Source organism: Plodia interpunctella, chromosome 25 (genome assembly GCF_027563975.2).
Source record: "Plodia interpunctella isolate USDA-ARS_2022_Savannah chromosome 25, ilPloInte3.2, whole genome shotgun sequence".
In the NCBI taxonomy this organism is placed as follows: Eukaryota; Metazoa; Arthropoda; class Insecta; order Lepidoptera; family Pyralidae; genus Plodia; species Plodia interpunctella.
This window is the reverse complement of record NC_071318.1, coordinates 1,211,584-1,234,405: the sequence shown is the minus strand read 5'-3', so window position 1 is coordinate 1,234,405 and position 22,822 is coordinate 1,211,584. Positions and strand designations below refer to the sequence as shown.

Below are 22,822 nucleotides of genomic sequence, written 5' to 3'. Positions count from 1 at the left end.
TGAGGTAGTATCCTGTAACACAAGTCTCGAACTTACTTTGGGGCTAGCTCAATCTGTTTGATTTGTTCTTATATTTATATATTTATATTTATTTGTTTACGTGAGCGAAGCTACGTTTCTTTCTGATTCAGGATCATCTTTATCATGAGATGAGGGTAAGGACCGGCTGTCCGGCGTTTGGGAATGTTATTGTTGCCTATCAGTTAAAAGTTAGCTCGTACTCTTATTTTTAAATACTTTTTTGTGGTTACGAATAAGTGACGGTCAAATCAAGTTTTATTACTTTTTAACGCTCGTGCTGGTAATCCACCCTATTTGCGATAACGTTAGCTAATTTTAAGACCGGCCACGCGACCCGGCCGTCGTTCGATCGCAAATTAATTCTAACGCGTTCGGATTTAAGGGGATTATTCTTTTGTGTATGGTAAGTGTGGCATTTATGAGTATTTGGTGTTATAATAACACTTATGGGGTAGTTTGTGATCTTACAAGGCGAGGGGTTATAATATTGAATGTGGGAATTTTATTATGATCAGCTAGATCGAATTTAAAAGCATATTTTTTTAGTGTTTTTAATAAAAAATGGGAGTGTGTTTGACTTCAATCTATGTCTAATTTCAAAATAGGTACCCATTTATTGTATGTCTTATTAGGTACATTTACTTTTGTGGAAAAATTTATCATAACACATTTTAGTAAGTTTTGTAGTGTGAAGAATAGTTACGAAAATTTGACAAGGGTATAAGTTGTTTTGCAATTTGTCAACAAAAATACAGTAAAAAATTTAACCAAAAACTTGCCTGCATGTCGACTGAAAGGCACGATGGGTTATTTTTTAATAGCAAACTAAAATTGTGGTTAGTCGAAAAGTCATTATATTCCGTCAATATAACGGATAATGATAATAGCAAAATAAAGAATATTAATTTGAAAATTTGAATTTGGAACTTTTGTATTGTCTCCATGTTTTCATTTGGCATATATTTGCATTTGAAATTTAGTTCTGTCAATTAAAAAAAAAAACTACAATTTAAAAGTAAAAAAAAAAAACAACCTTTATTAACAGAACCTAAAAACAAATCACAGTTCAGTCTTAGCTTTCTTCGTGTGCCATTCCCTGAAAGCTTTCACAGCTTTGAACACGTCGTCCGCGAATAATTGCGGAAGCTCGAAAGCGAAGAAATGTCCGCCATCTTCGAGTACAGTCGCGTTTAGAAGATTGGTGTACTTGGTTCGTAAGAAACTTGGTGGTTGGTAAAACAACTCGTTCTTGGCTTGCAGGGCCCAAGTAGGGACGGGCGTTTTGATTCTGGAAATTAAAAAAAAATAAGACTCTAAGCATAAGTTTGATTCTAAGCTAAGTTTTGATTCGTCATGAAATACAAAATGATAAATTAATCAAGTCTCAATTAGCTAATTTCCAACTAGTAAAATCTATATACCTACTTATTACCAATGTCAAAAACTAAATTTCATATATTTTGTATTACAGGACAGTTATGTATTGTGACGTCACGGATTTTAGATTAAAAAAGCATCGATAATAATCTCGTAAATAATAATACTTATCAAATTAAAGTGACAATTATTGTATTCGGTTATTTATATATGTACCTACCTATACGCGTTATATTTTATAACCAGTCAAGTAACCAATTTTGTATCGACTTGCCAAATCTTTTTTTTTTATTGTAGGTATATTGTTAATGTCTTATTGGAGACGTAATAAATACTTTATTTTAGCATTAATGTCAAATTTGGTCCAATAATATAATTACCTATGTATGTATTTAGTGGACTGACACACAGATCTGACGAATCTATAAGTAATTTCCATATTAGGTACTGCAACTCGGCTATGGAACAGATATACAGAATAGATAGCCGAAACATTAATGCCAGCTCCACAATGACGTCGAACAGTTTTGTCAAACTTTGTTGGATTCGGTTTACATTGCTGGTTTTACATTGAGGTAATGCGCGTTATAACTCTACTACTATATGAGTGCTAAAAGCACTCACACTAACTACGCAATGTTCACGCATTCGCGTCTGCATGACAGTGTGGGGCTGGCATCAAGTTTAATAGATGGCGTTGAAAACGAAACGCCCACACAACTTCTCGTCAGATATTTATTACAGACCATAAAAATAATACTTACTCATCCATCCTCAAAGCCAGATTCTTCTTGCTCATATTCTCAGCATAGAACCTCATAGACGTGGTAATGGACTTGGAAGACCAGTACAGCATGAGGTTGTCGATCAGCTGGTCCTTTGTGAAGCGGAACTCCAAACCTCCGTCGGCCCTTGAGCGGTGTTCTAGACGGGTCCACGTTGAGAACTTCTCGACTATGTAGGCTAGGAGACCAGACGGAGAGTCATTGAGAGCCGTTCCTGAAATAGACGATTATATTATGTTTAAAACGTATTTAAAAAAAAGACATTTTTGAGACAAGCTTTTATTGTCATTAAAAGATATCTGGCATCCAACACGTAAAAAAAAAATTAATAATACTCTGTACAAGCTGCTGTTTTGTGACATCTTCCCGAGATCAACTTACTTATTTAATTAGTTAGGTAAATTTATCTGATTTACTAATACGTTCTGTTAATGGAACATTTAAAATGTTCATGATCATCTAAAATGTTACATTTTAGATGATCATGCTGTGTACACTACATTTGGGCACTTTACTTGTCCAGTAATGCATAGCGCTGAAGTATAAAAATGCAAAATTGTAATTTGTCTGTATGTGTATCTTAATAAATATTTTTTTTACGCGTTGAGGTTGAAGAGTTACCTCGTTTTGAGCCGATCCTAGGTGCACGATTAAGTCACGTTTATCATAACAATGCAATGTCATAGAAACTGTAGCGACGTGGGAAATTTCAACTCTGTTATACAAATGGAAGTAGTTTTGAAAGATTTGTTGACAAACGTCGGGACAGGTGAAATTATATAATAGTATATAGATGAAAAGGTTACCAATGGTGTCAGGTTTGGTGGCCTGCAGATGGAAGTACCCGAACTCTTCAAGGACGTACGCGACCCAGTTTGACAGCGGGTACATGCGGTCCACTAGGTGCGAGTCTACCACCAACGAAGGTATGAACGAACCCACAAACAACTTCACGTAGTTGCAGCCCGACTGAAAAAAAAAATATTATTTACAGCCTGTATTATGTGTCCTGGGCTGCTGGGCAAAGACCTCCCCTTTTGTCTTCCAAAGGTTGAATTCCAAATTGTTTGTGAAATGTTCCAAATTGAGCAATTTGTTGCCATTTGCTGGTAACAAATGACTTTGACGACCTCGGTGGCGCAGTGGTAAAGTGCTTGCCTCTGAACCGAGAGGTCCCGGGTTGGATCCCCGGTCGGGTCATGATGGAAAATGATCTTTTTCTGATTGGCCCGGGTCTTGGATGTTTATCTATATATGTATTTGTTATAAAATATAGTATCGTTGAGTTAGTATCCCATAACACAAGTCTCGAACTTACTTTGGGGCTAGCTCAATCTGTGTGATTTGTCTTAATATATTTATATTTATTTTATAACAATAGTATTCTCAAGGAGGGTCGACGCCAGGCAGGCTGATTATATAAGATTACAGGTTTCCTTTTACATGGACCCTGGGGCTGGGCTCCAGGCACCACAGCTGCGAATGAAACTGGGAACAAGCGAAGATAATAGAGGGATGATAAGGTACTATAATCACGCCAGATTAGTTATTGAAACTAGAAGAATGTAGTTACGAAGACCCAATCAGATCCAAATTAAAGTTTTGTTTGTTCGAACCAGTTACTTTTATAACAAAGACAAAAAAAATCTTGTAGCCTTTTCGATTGTAACTACTTCTCATAAACAAAAATTGCCCAAGTGCTTTTGCTTAATGCTTGTTAATGTATGTTTATTCAACTAGAAACGGTAAATTATAGTAGGTAACTTTTTCACACACAAAATATTTATATATATAAATAGGTTGTATAATATTTTTAAATAAAAAGCTGTCAGTCTCTTGGACTAGCTTAATCACTGAGGCGTCACTAACGCAAGTCGTTGCCCTGACCGAATCATCTGTTCTGTCTCTTTCTATCTCATATAGGCGTATATATCGCTGTCCAGTCCACCTCTACATAACTGTAAACAATATTGTAATGTGTTTTGAGAGAGAGAGGAAATTTTTATTTTTTTGTGAATTTGTTTACCTCAACCGGTGCCAGACTTTATGAATCTAATTTATTTAGGAATTTTTATTACTGAGACGATTATTTAAACTGAATTTTGATATAATTGTTGGATTTGTTGGATATATATAGATACAGTTATAAAAGAGTATAAAAAAAGATGAATAAAATTATTACTAGCTGCGCCCCGAGGCTTCGCTCCCGTGTCAATTTCCAGATTATTTTCTACCAGTGTACCAAATTTCATAACAATCGGTCTAGTAGATAATGCGTGAAGAGTCGATTCTTGATCAATACTCGATTTTTTTTAATTTACAAGATATTTCATATTTTAAGCGGTGGTGGTGTAATGATTAAGACGCCCGCCTATGATCGAAAGGTCTTAGGTTCGAATCTTCCCCGTGCCACATGAGTTTGTATACCAATCTAACTCGTGTGCAGTAGTTTTTATTGACCACCACTTGCTTCCGGTAAAGGAAAACATCGTGAGGAAACCTGCACTCTAGATTTCTATATAATATCTGGCGCAGACTTATAATATTAACCTCGGTTATCGGGCAAACCCAAAATGGAGATGTAACCAATAAATGGCTAACAATATCTAAAGTTTACCTGAACGACAGCCATGTTAGTGTGGTGTCCCAAGACTTCATCAGGGAACAGCGTAGAAAGAGACGAAGCTATCAACGCCCCCCAGTCTCCCCCCTGAATGTAGTACTTGGTGAAGCCGAGCCTGTGCATCAGGTTGCGGAAGATCACGGCTGCTTGGGGTGCGGCGAGTCCTGGACGTACTGCTGGCTGGAAGAGGAGAAATATTGTAGTTACATAATATTCACTAATGTCATTCAAAAGGAAGTGCCGTAACGTTATAATAGATTAAATTGCCATTTTTGTATTGTATGTATTCCTAATTTTTCTTATTTATTTATTTATTTGTGTTGTTTTCACTTTGTATTTTGATGTGAGCAAAATTTAACATGTTATGTAAACATATTGTTGGTCAGTTTGGTTAATTCGTAGAAACTATGTAATTTCCATATATTTAATGTGCATGTACCCACCTAACTTACTGTTTTGTGTACTTATGAATAAATAAATATAAAAAGAAGTTCCCCTGTCGCGTCAGGCTGTGTGAACGCGACAAACTCAAAAACTATCGGACAGTTTTTTGTACAGTTTTCACCAATAGATAGTGTGATTCCTGAGGAAGGAACACCTCTAGGTGTATAAAGGAATTATACACCTCTAGGTGTATAATTTATTATGGTTTTACGCGAGCGAAGCCGGGATGTTCCGCTAGTATATAAAAATATTACATGTCTTAAAATTATTTAACTATGTACGTATGATACTATGGTTTATTAATGAGTGTTACGTCATCATTCATGATCAGTAAAAATAAACCAATTTTGTACGATTTTTTTTAAGAGACAGATTCAATCTCCCTTTTTTACAAAGGCAAAATTTATTGGATATAAATAAAAGATAATAAATTTTGACTCTTTGTCCTTTCTGAGTGAAGAATCTGCGCTGTTGTTTTAATCGAGCGAACCCAGCTCCTTCAAGAACCACCGATGGTGGAAGGCAGGCTTCGCTCATATTGTCCAAGTTTCCCAGGAACTCTTCAGTTATTAGAACTCTAAAAAGATGTAACTTACATCAGAGAACCCATATCCAGGTAGACTGGGCACCACGACATCGAACACGAAGTCGTATCCAGCTCTCTGTTGTGTGAGCAGAGGAATGGCTTCATAGAACTCCCTGACAGATCCTGGCCAGCCATGCATCAGCAGGATCGGAACCACTTTGACTCCCTGAGGAACCTGTCAAGAATCACGTCAGACAGAATAGAATAAGCTGTAATACCCAACTTGAAACTAGCTGTAATACCAAACTGAACATTTTAGTAACACAAACAATTGGAATGTGCTTGCAATAGGTGAAGGCGAAGGTGTTCCTGAACAAAATGCCAAGCACTGATTTTAAGCCATCACCTTCTGCAACGCCACGGACACATGAACATATACAAAAATGCGAACACATAACAGATGACCGTATAAATGGTTACTTTAATGTAAAACTCAACAAAAATAAGCATTCTCAAGCAGATTTCAAAGTAGTAGACATATTTGGGTGTTCTCTGGGTGAATTCACAAAGATTTACTGCAGATCATTGTGTAATGGTTTTTTAATACCACCGACCAGGCAAATAGGCATCCACTTGATGGTAAGTGGTCGCCACACTCGTGCTACTTTGTATACTAATCTGACTCGTGTATATTAGTAATTTTATGTGCTTTTCGTTGAAGGAAAAATGAAAGAAAACCTGGACTCAAGTTGCTGATTTAACAGCTAGTCTGTGGAATGAAGAAGGTAATATTAACCACTCCTTTTATATCGTCCAGGAGTTACGTTTCTCATGATCACGACCCTCAGTCATGAAGAATACGATTAGAAACAGATACAAATTGTAAGTACATTAATAATTAAACTCACCATAGGTGTTACCCTGATGAAATGGATATCCAATCCTTGGATGTTGGTCTTGAATTGTGGGAACTGGTTCAAGAACTTCTCTCTGGCCGTGAAGTTGTACTTATCAGCCCAGTACTGGACCCAGGGGTCAATGGCCTTGCTGTTAAAGCCGTATTCAAAGCCAACGCCCTCCAAAGGAGGAGTGAAGGGTCGATGGTTTTTAAGGCGAGTCTTCAGATCTTGTACCATCTGTAAGGGAAATGCTCTTATTTCGAAATATTTGTGTGAAATCTATATCCTCCCATGGATGTCCTCACAAGGCGACTAAAGGACAGGATTGGTGGCTGATAGACATTAATTGCATTCTCAAGGATGCTTCGACATGCCTTGCAAGTAATGTTACAAGTAATTCATAGACAGTTGGATATACAAAGATTTAAAGTTGGTTGAAAATTCCACTGAAAAAATATTTATAGAAAAAATATGGATTCATATTATCAGAATATAAATAATTTTATGTATTTATTATTAAAAATTAACCATTATATAAAAAATACAATTTGTGATAAAGCTTTCGAATAATCATCAAAAGAAAAATTCATCGTCAGTCCCATTTCTGCTCAAAATACTCACAGCTTGATCAAACTGGACCCTGAACGGTCTGATACTGGTGTCAACCTTTCCCTTCAACTCATTGGGACCCCACCACTCCTCCAGGTTCAGCTTGGGCGCCTTCGGTGCCTCCAGACATTGGAAGACATACCAGGCACCAGCGCCGATAGCCACCACAGCCAGAACTGTTAATACTCGACCCATTGCTGAAAGGAAAAGTTTTTTTAAATTTTACGAAGAAAAGGTCCTTACGGAGGGAAATGGTTTCATATGTTTCATGTTAGACAGACAGCGGGAAACGACTTTGTTTTATACTATATTTACCAGGTTTGTATGCCAGGTTTTCTTAAGCACATAAAATTACTAATACACACGAGTCAGATTAGTATACAAAGTAGCACGAGTGTGGCGACCACTTACCATCAGGTGGACGCCTATTTGCCTGGTTGGTGGTATTAAAAATATAAGAACAATATGATCTGTAGTAAAACTTTTGTGAATTCACCCAGAGAACACCCAAAAATATCTATTACCTTAGAAATCTGGTTGAGAGTGCTTAATTCAAAGGGGTCAGATTTATCTGCCCTTGACTCTACCTAGTGATGCGCATAAAACGTTGTAATGTAAGCGACTGCCTTTCTTTTATGGGCACCTTTTCTCGTGAAATGTCACATGAGGAATAATCGGAAATTTCGTGGTATCTAGTGATTGCGGAATAGCTTCACTCGATGTAAGTATATCTATTTATTTTTTAACAAAAATATTTATTTTTCGAAAATGATGATCTTAAAACTAGGTGTTATATTTTAATCTCTTATTTTATTTAATATTTTATCTAATAGTGAATAAACAGGTGACTGACCCATGCAAACTACGTTTATCTGTATGCAATTTGTCTCCGGGTGACAGCACGATAAACTTATGCCCGTTAACAGTTTTGTTGGAAATCTTCCATATTTAACGACTAAGTTGTATTTTGGAAACTTAAAGTTCAACTTCCATCTCTTTCTCTCGTGATTTGCTGTTTCATTCCTGACCAGGTTTGTAATGCCAGTTGGGAGTCTGTTATAAAATAAAAATTATGATTATTCAGCTGTTATTTTACAACCGTCCGTCTAGCACCCTAATCCTACCCTTCTTGCGGATGCAATTTGTTCGATAAAAAAATTATCCAAAAAAACCTCCTGCCAACGACGATAAAAAGAAGAAGCGCACTAAACGATATCGTTAATAAAACATTTTACGGGATTATTAATGGTCCTGGGCTGATACGGATGATACTTCGAGTTTGGCACATAAATACTAGGTACACCCCGGGGCTTCGCTCCCGTGGAAATTTCGGGATAAAAAGTACGCTGTCTTATTCCAGATTATATTCTACCCGTGTACCAAATTTCATAACAATCCGTCCAGTACATTTTGCGCGAAACAGTAACAAACATACCTATATACATCATGACAAACTTTCGCATTTACGCGTATAATATTACTAGGATTGATTTTGGAAATGATTCCTTCGTCAAGAAAATTTACACGCTCTGAGAACCAGTGATGTCACAGATTACACAATACAACCAGTAGTGATTTGAAAATAAATAAATTATGCACCGCGGTAGAATATGTGCTATGTAACATTGCGCGGGGTCAGACACGCACACGCAGGTAATAAGACTGTCCTTTACCATGTTTTGTGAGATAAACAAATTTGTGTAATTTATTACTTTGTCTAATTTTAGTGCACATAAGTTTACGCGAAAAGATAAGTTTTTTTGTTAGATAACATTACAAACCTTTGCTCTACACGTAATTGTTATTCTGATATACAACATTCGAGGTATTTATTTATCGATAACTTTATCAAATAGACAGGATTGGAGAATGCATGTGTGTGGCATCAACTTGCATTTGTTTTACATTTATATCTATTTTTTTTTTCTTCTTTTCAACTGAAGTTGGTGTCAGGTTTTATTGAAGTCGCTTTAAGGCATCTGATATTACTTTTGCGACCATCTACCACGCCCATTACTTTCTGCTCGCGATGAATAAACGTTTTACAGTTGTTAAAATAATTTTGCCTTTTGCATCCTTATTTACTTGTAATGTAGATCATAATCACATGATCTGAGACTCCAGTTAGGCATAATTATCTCCGCTTCAACTGTTACTGACGTGCTAGTATATAATTACATAGGCACAGTTATAGAGATACTATGAAATGAAAATACTGTTGTTTCCTATCCCAGAGAGGGTTAACGTGAGGCGGGCTGGTCGTAAAATACAGCCGAATGTTCTAAATTTAAAGATTTCTTGTTTATGCGGACTCTGGTCTTTGAGGCGTCACACACAGCCAATCATGGTTCCCAGAGCGTTTCGACCGCTGCGGCGGTCGCGCTGTTATTACAATTTTTCAAATTTAAACAAAGACAAGAATTAGTTTTACTACCTGACTTTAATATAATTAATTTGTACTGTGGTAATGTCAATTTTATGAATGACTGATTATGGAAACGCTTTGAGAACCACGCAGTGATGAAACCTGATGATACTACAAAACTACCCGACCCAATTTATCAACAAAATTAATATTTTTTTGGCAATAATATATGTATATATATATATAATTTACTATAACACATGATTATAATCACCACTAGAGGTACCTATATGTCATAGTCAAAGAGGTGTCATTAAAAATTGAACTTTACTGACCTTCATAATTAGGTTTAGTATGCATTGTCAGTATATAAACGAGTGAATATAAATTGTAGATATGTATGACGCCATTGAATACTTTGGACTCTCGCAGTTTCAATGCCGGTCATTGTCAAGGTCACGGCTAATATCGCCGAACTCGGACAGATGCCGATGCGAACGCATGAACATTGCGTAATTAGTATGAGTGCTTTTATTTACAGCAATGAAAAACCGGCAATGTATACCGAATACTCCTCTCATTGACTTTGTTCCAAATTATTTAATTTTCATACATATTTCCTTCATCATTTCCTATCGAGCGTGAATGCGCTATAAAGAAAACGCTTAAAGAAGTCAGTGTCAGAAAAAGTCTAAAACAGAACGCCTGAAGGCATCTGACAAGACGCATTTCACCCCTCATTATAGTCTATATTTGGCGTCTGGATTTAGTTTTGTAGAAAAGCACCTAAAGTTGCATTTAAACTTGTTAAAACATCCACATATGTGAAAATAATTGCAAACAAACTAGACTCTGTGTTTTGTGAAGTCATAATGTGTATGTTATTACGTTTGTTCTCATGTAGGCGTCTCTTTGCCAATTATGCCACTAGGGTAGAATTAAATCATTCGAAATAAAATATTTTTGCATAGTTTATTTTTCTCATTTACCCGAAATCCAATACTTTAATACAAAATACTAACTCTAGTCTAGTCGTTTCGCGGAAAAAATATGTCATTAACATTTGTTGTTGTAATGCCACGAAAACCGGTGTTATTACCGATTAGGTACCGATTTTATGAGGCTTTTATACAGTTTAGTAGCTTATAGAAGCAATATAATGATAATTAGACAAGAAATTCCATGACATACAGTTGGAACTAAATTGTTATGATGTAGCAACACGGCATCCGCATAGCCAGAATTCATTTGATACCTTAAACACCGGTCAACTTTGACCGGTTATCTTTAACCTACACAGAACAACGCAAAGTTCGCCAATTTGTCTATACATCACCGGCGAGCTGGTTAAAGTCAACGTCAAAGTAGACTGGCGCAATTGACACTTAGTAAGTCACTTCTAGGCGAACTACAAGTGAAAATAGGGAGAATCAAACTCCGTGAGTTACCGTCCAGTTAGTTACATTTTTCCGGTGAAGGAAAACATCGTGAGGAAACCTGCACACTGGTTGATTATCAACTTGTGTGTGAAATGGAGAAGGCAATGCCAAACCACTCCATTAATTCCACGTAATGACAACGACCCTCAGCAAGGAGGAATACGACTATGAAGAAGTTACATTTTGGATACGTTGATGTACCTACATAATTTGGACAATTTTATTCCAAGTATTTAAGAAATTTTACAGCATTTAAGAAATTTTATAAATACAGTTTTATTACATTACATATAATTACAATTGTAAAAGTCATGTTAGATGCCTTTAGGCGCCATTCAGTATCACACCAGTGTTATAAACATGTGGGGACCAAAGTAACTGCTCATTACAATGTTACATATTTCACAATTTACCATCATTTTTGGACTATTATTATAAAACATTGCTTTAATATTCCGATCCTTATATCTGTCACTAAATAGTATAAAACTAATCGCTTCCCGCTGTCTGTAAACTACGCAACGGATTTTGTTGCGACTTTTTTTAATAGATAGAGTGATTCCAGAGGATGGTTTGTATATGTGTAACATGCATAATATTGCACCCGTGCGAGGCCGGGGCGGGTCGCTGGTTGTTATTTGTAAATAAATGTCAAAAACAACTCACCTCAATACGGCATAACACGTCTCAGTTTGAACACAGTCGCCGGTATACTGGCGTGTTGTGTTATCATGCTTCGATGCAGTTATCTTAGTCCAAGAGACAGTGTGCAGACTATTTCGTCCACATAGAAAACTACAGGTTCGAAACCGGTTACGGTAGAAGGAAAATGTATCTTTTTTACGGTGTTATTCGTGCGGGAAAAATTGAAATATTCTTTTGGTCTCCCGTGCGTTTTGGTTGATCAGTTGATTGGACATACGTATGGATAGTCGAAATTTTTCATTGTCGTTTTCACTGGTTAGGTACTTCATTTGGAATTATGTTTAGTTGGTTTATACCACATTGAACAAATTGTGAAGTGCTGTAAAGAAAGAAATACCCTTTATAGGTATTTTATTTATATATATATATATATATATATATATATATATATATATATATATATATATATATATATATATATATATATATATATATATATATATATATATATATATATATATATATATATATACATGTATATGTGGATGTGTATATATATATATATATATATATATATATATATATATATATATATATATATATATATATATATATATATATATATATATATACGTATCTTTTTTTGCAATAAATGCTTTTTGACACCAAAGATATTAGAAAAGTTTTTTAGAAAATAGCCTATAGTACTGTGGAGGCCACAAACAGTTTGAGTAGAAACAACGCGACGCGACTCGCGCTCCGTTCAGCGCGCTCCCCACCACCGCGCGAGTTGTGCCGTGATGCGAATTACGTGTGCAGTATCAGTGTTGTACTATAAAATATATGTGAATATTGTAAAATAAATTATTATTCTACTTCCATTCTTCTCATTGGCATTTTATTTCGAGTAGACTAAGCACACTACAGTACCTATAAGATTTGCAGAAAATTAAAAAAAAATATATAATTTTTCTGCTATTCCCTTGAAAAGAAGATGGTAGCATCCTGGACTATATGTTGTTAAAATTGTATGTTCAGGTAACTGTTATGTACCTGAGTGGATGGTCTAAATAGATCATCTTCATTTTAACTACAGGAAGTTATTGAGTTTTATTTCTTCTCCACTTTGCACGGTCAATGGTCATAACTAAAGGCACTGAACGTTTGACGACCTCGGTGTCGCAGTGGTAAAGTTCTTGCCACTGAACCGAGAGGTCCGGGGTTCGATCCCCGGTCGGGTCTTGATGGAAAATGATCTTTTTCTGATTGGTCCGGGTCTTAGATGTTTATCTATATATGTATTTGTTATAAAATATAGTATCGTTGAGTTAGTATCCCATAACACAAGTCTCAAACTTACTCTGGGGCTAGCTCAATCTGTGTGATTTGTCCTAATATATTTATTTACTTACTAAAGATCGAAGTGGTTTGCGGGTGAAGTGGAAAAGAAAAATATAGCAACTTTACCCTGGGTTCTAACGCTGGGTGCCAATCGATGAACGATGAAGCCGTTATAAAAGAAGATTGTTAATGACAGATGACCCAAAAACCCAATCATCGTCATCATATCGAGTGTGTTATTACTGACACGGGTGTCAAATTTTATTCAAGTCGTCTAAAGGCATCTGACATGACTTCTACGACTACTTACCGCCATCTAGTGGTAGGTAGTCGGATACACGCTAGGGAACTAAACTGTCCACCAGTGTGCAGATTTCCTCACGATGTTTTCCTTCACCGGAAGCAAGTGGTGGTCTATGAAAACTATTAGATATGAGTCAGTATGGTAAATAAATTCATATGCCACGAACAGGATAGGTACGAACCTGAGACCTTTTGATACACAGGCGGGCGTTTTAACCATTACACCACCAAAGCTCCCACCCAATAAAAATACCACAATACTCTATTATCTATGTAAATAAAGAAAACACATGAATATAACAAAATTTTATAAACAAAACTTAACCTAAACCACATCACAGCTCAGATTTCCTTTTCGCGTGCCATTCTCTGAAAGCTTTCACAGCTTTGAACACGTCGTCCGCGAAAACTTTCGGAAGCTCGAGTGCAAAGAAATGTCCGCCATCATCAAGCACAGTCGTGTTGATCAAGTTCATGTATTTAACTTTGAGAAAGCTTGGTGGATTGTACATGATTTCATGTTTGGCTTGCAGGGCCCACGTTGGTACGGGAGTCTTGACTCTAAAAACAGAAAAATATTTTGGATTGAATTGTGTACCAGTTATATATATTATCGCGAAACAGTTCGCGGAACTTTCGCGGTAATTCGTTATATGTATATATTGCTGGATTTAAATTGCGGTAAATAAAAGTATTAAAAACAAATTATGCGATTTTCGCAAATTAGTTTGAATTCTGCGATATTAATAATAATAATCAAGTCATGCAAAATTCTAGCTCCAGCAGAAGAGAAGAAGTGATTCAAATTATCGATATTGATTCCCTCCCTAATATCCACTTGGCTTAGGCCCGTGCTATCTGTATACCGGTTTGTCGTAAACCAAGAAGAGAAATAAAAATAATAATAAATCTTAATTTCAGATCATGTCCATATAGTGAACATAAATTCATTTAAGTTAATTAATGTAATTGATAAATTAATTAATGTAATAATGACGACCTCGGTGGCGCAGTGGTAAGGTTTTTGCCACAGAACCGAGAGTCTGGAACTGGTCGGGTCATGATGGAAAATGATCTTTTTCTGATTGGCCCGGGTCTTGGATGTTTATTTATATATGTATTTATTATAGAATATAGTATCGTTGAGTTAGTATCCCATTACACAAGTCTCGAACTTACTTTGGGACTAGCTCAATCTGTGTGATTTGTCCCAATATATATATATATTATTATAAGTTATTATTCTGTAGCAATAATTTGTAACCATTCATTCTATTGGTAGTTAGATACGGATTTTGTATTCTCTTGAATAGTGATATTAGGTGGTACGAGATTAAGGCTCTGTGGTGTAATTTTTTTCAGGGATCAATGTCCTATTTGTTTTTAACCCCCAAATAAAGACAGCAATGTTAAAATTCATAGACATATCACGTCATATATCCCTGAAGTAGGTGCATTTTTTCCATTATAATAATCTGTGTATATTTTGCCATATATAGCGTACATAAGTATTATTGGTTTACAAATTTTAGTTTGAGAACAGTAGAACAGCTCCTTAAAATTAAAATTTATTTTTTTGTCCATCAAGTGTTTGTAATATGTTTTGTTTGCTAATAAGATATAGATATTATTGTAGTATCGGTAGATGGACATTTTGATAAAATGGAGTTTATTCGACTAAAAGACTAATAAATTAGTTACATACTTAGCTCCTGCTTAAAATGATAATGACTTATATGATAATGACTCATGCCTGATATTGGAATGATTCAGTCGATTATGGACAGACTATGTTCGTGTTGCTATGTATGTTTACATGTGTGTAATAGTAAAACTTGTAATTAAGATAAAATAATATTTGAAGCAGTAAAATCTTATCACTCACTCATCAATTTTCAACGCAAAAGTCTTCTTGCTCATATTCTCAGCGTAAAACCTCATAGAAGTGGTCATAGACTTAGAGGTCCAGTATATCATGAGATTGTCAATCAGCTGATCCTTGGTGAAGCGGAATTCTAGACCTCCATCCAGTTTGGACCTGTGTTCTTCTCTGGTCCAAGTCGAGAATTTCTCCAATACATAAGCGAGGAGACCAGCCGGGGAGTCGTTTATGGACGTGCCTGAAATATAAATAATTCAAATTCAAATTCAAATTCAAAATTCTTTATTCAATTTAGGATGATATACATCACTTATTGACGTCAAAAATTACTTAAACTAAGTCTACTGCCGGCTTCCAAAGCGCAGGTGAAGAAGAAGCGGTGCAACAAACTTCACCGCAGCCTTTTCTCCAAGGACGTCAATTAACAAATATAGGTCTTATACATATACATATGTGCACTCTATCACGTCTTTATTTATTACGGGGCAGATAGAACCATGAGTTAGGATCTTAAACTTAAAGGACATGTATATATGGATGATGGGTTATTCGTGGATAAACAATAGTAATATTATTGTCTCTCTCATCACTCTTTATTTTTCATTTTAGTTTTTATACAATCAAGGAGGCAAATAGGCATGCAGCCCATCTGATGGTGTGTGGTTACCGCAGCCTATGGATGCCTGCAACACCATTGGTGTCACATTCGTACGACATCCATTGGAAGATATGGAATGATCATATTCTATCATGAGACCATAAGCTATATGAAATATATAAGTATAAGTATAAGTATATATATTTTCCTTGCAGCACTTGATCACAATCATAATATGTTTCAGTATACCTTTTGACCATGTACTTTATTGTGTACTTACATGTTATATTACTGATAAAAAATTATACATAAATTTATATTTAAAAAATGGTAAGCCCTTCTGGCATAATAGGGACCAACACTGTTTGAATGAGTTTCTTTCGGCATTTCTTCTCAGCTGGCAGCAGTGGTCGTTCCGAAATGCTAGTAGTTTGTAGCTTTGGTAAACATCATTTAATTTAGAATATGACGTGAAAAAGTGCCTGTGAAGGCCTAATTTCTGAATAAATGATTTGATTTTGATTTTCATTTATTAATAGTTTCAAGTTGCTAGCCCATCGCCTATTGTTTATCATTCGCATTGATGAAAAATTCTCGATAAAATGTCAATATGGCTGGCCAAAATCTTTGGTCAGCAAAAAATAAAACGAAGATGCAGCAGACATTAAATGAAATTATATTGCCTTTTTGGATTTTACAACAAAAATAACAAATTTGTCAATTTTCATATTAAAATCAATAGGCGGGAATCCTTGTATATGTCATTGTGAAAAAATATTTTAAATTAAGGAATGCAAAAATAAACTTTCTTTTTTTGTTGGTTGCCAGTGCAACATCAATCCTGAACAATGCCACAAAATAGAAGAAGCTATAGAGCATTTTAAATTTAAAAAGTGCTCCTATTTTGATACATGATTGTGATAGACGAGATAATACAACATTATCGTATGTTATCTTCGTTAGTGTTATTTCGAACTTTTCAAGGCTTATATCAACAAATATATTGTTTTCATTATCATTGACCCGGATCAATAAAATGCACAGATATTTTGAACCATTTATCTACATCTTCATTCGTTTCAATTAAATATGTTTATTTTCTTGGCAACGTTAATTGAGCAACCTGCTCAATTAATAATGTCAAGAATATGAACATCAGTAGTCTCAGTAGACATTCCCATTTCACACACCAACGTTCTAATGCAGAAATAATCTAAATATAAAACGTTTTATTGCATCGATGTAATAGTGTGACAACCCTAGTGTTGCAGTGGTGGTGGTGTAGTGGTTAAGACGCCCGCATGTAGATCGAAAGGTCTCAGGTTCTTATCGTAACTGACTCATGTATTGTAGTTTTCATAGACCACCACTTGCTTCCGGTGAAAGAAAAGCTTCGTGAGGAAACCTGTACACTGGTGGACAGTTTAGTTTACTAGTGTTTATCGACTACCTGCTGCTAGATGACGGTAAGTAGTCGTAAAAGTCATGTCAGATGCCTTTAGGCGACTTGAATAAAATCTGACACCAATAACATATTCGATATGATGATGAGTGATGCACAGGCTTCGATGACTACTGCGCATCAGGCAGGCCTATTTCTACATGCTCGCAAATTCAAATTTCACATAATTTATTCAGAAATTAGACCATCACAGGCACATTTTCACGTCAATTTTTATATTAAATAGTAATTTCTCGCTCGTGAAATTCACCCTTGTTACTCTTTCACGCAAAATTTACTGGACGGATTGTTATTAAATTTGGTACACGGGTAGAATATAAGCTGGAATAATACATAGGGTACTTTTTATTTCGAAATTCCCATGGGAGGAAAGCCCCGGGGCCCAGCTAGTAATAAATAAATTGAGCAACTTGCCAACAGTATCTGGCTTGGTGGCTTGCAAGTGCATATATCCCATCTCTTCAAGGAGGAAGCTGAAGTACTTCGACAGAGGATACATGCGGTCCATCAGATTGGATTCCACTACTAACGAAGGCATGAATGATCCCAGGATATGTTTCAACATATTTCCGCTGGTCTGGAAGAATATATTAATAATTATATGGACAAAATTCCAAATTATTCATATAGGTATATTCAATTCTAAAACCCTCAAAGTAAGTTCGTGACTTGTAGGATACTAACTCAACGACACTAATATTATATTTTATATCACATACTTATAAATGAAACCTAGGTCGATCTGGAATAGATCTTTGATAAAGTTCCAAAAGAATGAATTGTTAAATTAGGTGGGGTTGTATATTATAGATTTTCCTGCAAAAACGTGACATTAGAAGCATCTATAACTGGAGAGCATGCATGGAATGAATTTAGAGGATACAAGTGAGATTTGTCAGGATCATAGCACTAACTCTGCCTACACCTTTAGAAAACTATACGATATTGATGATAATAAAAACGGTACTAAAATGGCGGCCACATCTGGCTTGAGCTGATCTGGCGATATCGTCAAAGTATCAAGAAGACGCTGGACGCGAGCTGCTTTTGATCGATCATTGTGGAAGTCTTCGGAAGAGGCCTGGATGTCCAGTGGACTTTTTGTAGCTGAGATGATGATGAAAGGCATAATTTTACCTGAACAATAGCAGCGTTGCTATGATGTCCCAATATCTCGTCAGGGAACAACGTGGCGAGACATGAGGCGATTAATGCACCCCAATCTCCTCCCTGGATGTAGAATTTCTTGAAGCCAAGTCTATGCATCAGGTTGCGGAAGATGACCGCTGCTTGTGGAGCGGCCAGTCCTGGACGAACAGCACCCTAAAACCAAAGGACGTTTCATACATTTTGTCTGGAGTATCCAACTTGTACCGTAGTTGTGATTGAACTTTGCGATGGCTGACTCATGCGTGTATTCGCATGAGTCAGCCATCGTGTCAGCATTCGCGTGTATTCCATTTGGTTTCCAAAGAAATGTATGTCAAAAAGGGACAGTTTCCAAAAAACACGCTATTAAAACATTAATAGTTCAAAATTTTGTGTGCATAATAAGATCGCGCATGAATAAACTCTTTTCGTTGATATGAATAAGGTGATGTGTCATATTGATAAGTTAAAAAAAAAATTGTCTCTACGTCCCTATAACACAAAAATAAATATTTTTGTTGTATCATCTTGACATATCAATGATAAACTTTGAAGTCCGAAATTATTACATAATATTTGTAATAACAACTAAACAATAGGTAAGTGATATTAGTTCAAGTTTAAACATGTTTTACTAGTTGACGCCGAGTTATGATTTAGCATATTTCGTCGCATTTCTGCGTCAGTGAATTTCCAGCTTTCAATTAAGGCCCAAAATTGTACATCGAGAGAATGATGACGAGACAAAAATTTGCTCTACAATTTTGAGCTCTAATGTATGAGCAGGGGTAGTCACTGGACTGTCACGTCGGACCAGGGCCCTTTCGGTTTCCATCATATGTTATGTAGGTGGGCAATTTATGGACCATTACTTTATTGTTACGAAGGAAAAATCGTCAGGCAATGGCCAACTATGCCATATTGCCCAGGAAGAAATAAATAAATAATAATATAATGTACAAATCACACAGATTGTGTTAGCCCCAAAGAGGTTGTGTTGTGGGATACTAACACAATACCATATTTTATAACAAATTCATATACAGATAAACATCCAAGACCCGGGTCAATCTAATAATAATAATTTTCCATCTTGACCTGACCGGGAATCGAAACTGGGACCTCCAGTGTAGCAGTCCGGCATGGCGACCAATATAGGCCACAGGGATTTTCAAGTTAGCATACAACTTGAAGATCCTTGTATGTGTGGATCATCATGTTTCAGATATAAATGATACGTTTGTCATAAATATATACTTTACATCAGAGAATCCATATCCAGGTATACTGGGAACAATGACTTCAAACACGAAGTCGTAACCTTCTCTCTGCTTTGTCAGAAGTGGGATTGCTTCGTAGAACTCCCTCACAGAGCCTGGCCAACCATGCATGAGTAGGAGAGGTACCACTTGCACTCCTTGAGGGACCTGAAGAAAGAAATACAGTTATCACAGATACATAAATATGACATGTTTATGAACAGTCAAGTGGTTATACTACTAGAAAAAAAAAACCCATTAATGGTAAACCCTTCTGACATTATAGGGAACTACACACTATTTAAAATGAGTTTCTTTCGGCATTTCTTCAGCAGTGGTTGTCGGTCCGAATTTCAAATTCAACATTCTTTATTCAATTAAGTTAAACTTAAATAGGTTTACCACCGACTTCCATACCTGAGTTTTAACCCTGATGAAATGGATGTCCAAACCCTGGATATTAGTCTTGTACTGAGGGAACTGGTTCAAGAACTTCTCCCGTTCACTGAAAGGGTACTGATCAGCCCAGTACTTGACCCAGGTTTCCAAAGTTTTGCCGTTGAAGCCGTATTCGAAGCCAATACCTTCAAGAGGTGGAGTGAAAGGGCGGTGGTTCTTGAGACGAGACTTCAGGTCTTGTACTAGCTGCAAATAAATGAGAGGCATTAATCCCGGTTCGTGTATAATTTTGTAATTAGTGTAATTGGTATATGTGCTATAAGTGCAGGTGTTACGTAGTAATACTAAGACTCTTATTAATCAGTGCCTGTCCAGATTGTGTACTTGCTGCATTTAACACTAATCAAAGTACGTACCGGACTATGAGACAATTTTAGCTAGATGCTCCAGATACAACTGAAGCGACGCTGTCTCCCCCAACACCTTTCAAAACGATGCAAAATATAACCATTTCTTTCTAAAGTTTTGCAGATTATCACTTCAACGCTTGGTCAGAAACCTGACATGACAACTGTAATCTACTGAACTAAATTTGAATTGAATGAAAGCACTGCTGTGTCCCCAGATTTTTGATTCTTACCGCATCATCAAATTTGATCTGGAATGGTCGTACACTGCTATCAGTCTTCCCCTTCAGCTCATTAGGGCCCCACCATTCTTCTAAATCCAGTTTTGGTGCTTGTGGCGAGTCTTGACATGGACAAGCATACCATATCCCAACGCCAATGGCTACCACAGCCAGGACTGTCAGCACTCGAGCCATTTCTATGAAAAAATAGAGATTCGAATATCTATGGTAAGTTCATCTTATTTGTGACAATTAGGTTAATTGCAACAAAATAATTTTGACAAAAACTGAACTTTTGATGCAGTCAGAAAGTTGATCACTTATTACAGGGTAATTTATTTAACATTGCACAAGTTTCGTGAACAGATACAGATGGTGAAGCTGAGTTGGTTTCAAAAGAAATTGATGTCAAAAAAATTATAAAAAAATTTTTGGTCTTCATAAGAGAGTATTACACTCAACTCAATGACCCAAAAATAGATGTTAAAGTTGAAAAATTATGTGGGCCACATACCAATTTTCAATAATTTACATCTAATATTTGGCTTTGCGTGGTCTGACAGCCAACTATAAAAAAAATACATTAGGTACCTACATTGTGTCTAGATAATATATTTAGAGTACACAATGGAATTACCCGGTGGCAAGGATGGCAACAGTGCAGACCCCAGAGGAATTACCAAACGAATTCGCTAACCTTGTGTGCGAGTGTGGTGCAATATAATCGAGCAATTTATCAATCTTGCGTCCTATGCCCTATGCTTTTGGGTTGTAGAAAATAGATATATTTTTACACTCACTTTTTAATTTATCTGCTATGGCAGATAAAAATTAATAATTTTATTTAATAATTTTAATTTCATCTAAGTATTTTCGTATTTTCTGTTACTCATCATTCATTATTATTTTCCACCTCGTAATTTCAAAAAATTTGCCTGTTCCCATAACATATCAATTACCAAGGCGATTTTGACTATCAAATTTGATACGAGCCCCTACTGTTGTCATGATGAGTCGGGTTATTGTCATGTTTCTTTGATATCATGGCATATTTTTAGATCTAAATGGTTATCTGTTCTGTTTACTAACAATCATTTTCGGCCTTATTACATAAGCGATAAGGCTCATAAACTCTCAACAGTACCACAGATTACATAATACTCACAGTAGCAGTACTAAATTATTGTATCGCAATATTGAATCTTATGTATAAGAGTTTTGGGTTTGAAATGGATGTGACAGATGTGGACAAAATATGAAGCAGATGTTTTTTTTTTTGTGATGATTTGGTTTAAATAGTTTATCAAAAAATCTGTATAAATATATCATAACTTGATTTACAAAAACAACGTTTTTGTTGAATTTATATTTCACAAAACGAATAAAATTTACAATTGTCACTATTTTAACATCTTTTAGGCCACAACAACTATTTAACATTCAACAGTACTGAATGTTAATTCTTCTATCTATGGGATATTTAAGTAGTCATAAAACTGCGTCTATTTGAAAAATAAAAGCAAATAAAACCAACCAGTGTCACTTACTTGTCACGTCCTCACGTCCTAACACTTGCTTATTCGCCGGTATACTGATACTATTATGTTTCTTCATCGAACACTTTGTTATCTTCATCCTGAGCGGTAATGTGTCTATCTCCCCTTTTGAGATTAATAATTACCGAATTTGGATAGTTAAAAATTTGTTTGTCACCATGACATAATTGTTTAGTCAACAAATTAATGAAACTTGATTTATCATGAACAGTTTCATCTGTTTCGACTCGGTTGTCAATTAAATGTAGTTGTGAAATATTTCTAAATTTGTTGAAATAATAATAAATCTGTACTATTATTATAAAGAGATAAGCATTTGTGAGTTTGTGTGTTTGAGGCGGGTAATCTCCGAAACTACCGAACCGATTTCAAAAATTCTTTCACTAATAGAAAGGTACATTATCCAAGATTGCTATAGGCTATATTTTATCTCGAAATTCTCACGGGAGCGAAGCCCGGGGCAACATCTAGTATGTTTGAGGCGGATAATCTCCGAAACTATGGAACCGATT

The 22,822-nt window shown here is 35.8% G+C and overlaps 2 protein-coding genes across 4 annotated transcripts; both read right to left on the bottom strand.

Annotated features, from left to right (window-relative positions):
• Window positions 1–1,029: 1,029 nt before the first annotated feature.
• On the bottom strand, window positions 1,030–11,876 carry LOC128680816 (juvenile hormone epoxide hydrolase-like). Of its 2 annotated transcripts, none has more exons than XM_053764248.2 (8): window positions 11,755–11,876; window positions 7,297–7,481; window positions 6,685–6,912; window positions 5,847–6,011; window positions 4,801–4,986; window positions 2,990–3,152; window positions 2,163–2,397; window positions 1,030–1,309 (listed from the first exon to the last, which is right to left on the bottom strand). In XM_053764248.2, the coding sequence occupies exons 2-8, from the start codon at window positions 7,477–7,479 to the stop codon at window positions 1,081–1,083; spliced, it is 1,389 nt and encodes a 462-aa protein (XP_053620223.1). In that variant the 5' UTR covers window positions 7,480–7,481; window positions 11,755–11,876; the 3' UTR covers window positions 1,030–1,080. The 2 variants fall into 2 exon arrangements, with proteins under 2 accessions (XP_053620223.1, XP_053620222.1); XM_053764247.1 differs by lacking the exon at window positions 11,755–11,876 and adding an exon at window positions 8,138–8,156.
• A 1,794-nt stretch (window positions 11,877–13,670) lies between these two features.
• Window positions 13,671–22,445, bottom strand: LOC128680844 (juvenile hormone epoxide hydrolase-like). 2 transcript variants are annotated; one of them, XM_053764287.1, is made up of 8 exons: window positions 22,302–22,445; window positions 20,767–20,951; window positions 20,145–20,372; window positions 19,731–19,895; window positions 18,457–18,642; window positions 17,734–17,896; window positions 15,263–15,497; window positions 13,671–13,938 (listed from the first exon to the last, which is right to left on the bottom strand). In XM_053764287.1, the coding sequence occupies exons 1-8, from the start codon at window positions 22,387–22,389 to the stop codon at window positions 13,713–13,715; spliced, it is 1,476 nt and encodes a 491-aa protein (XP_053620262.1). In that variant the 5' UTR covers window positions 22,390–22,445; the 3' UTR covers window positions 13,671–13,712. The 2 variants fall into 2 exon arrangements, with proteins under 2 accessions (XP_053620262.1, XP_053620263.1); XM_053764288.1 differs by having other exon boundaries at window positions 22,289–22,381.
• Between the last annotated feature and the right edge of the window lie 377 nt (window positions 22,446–22,822).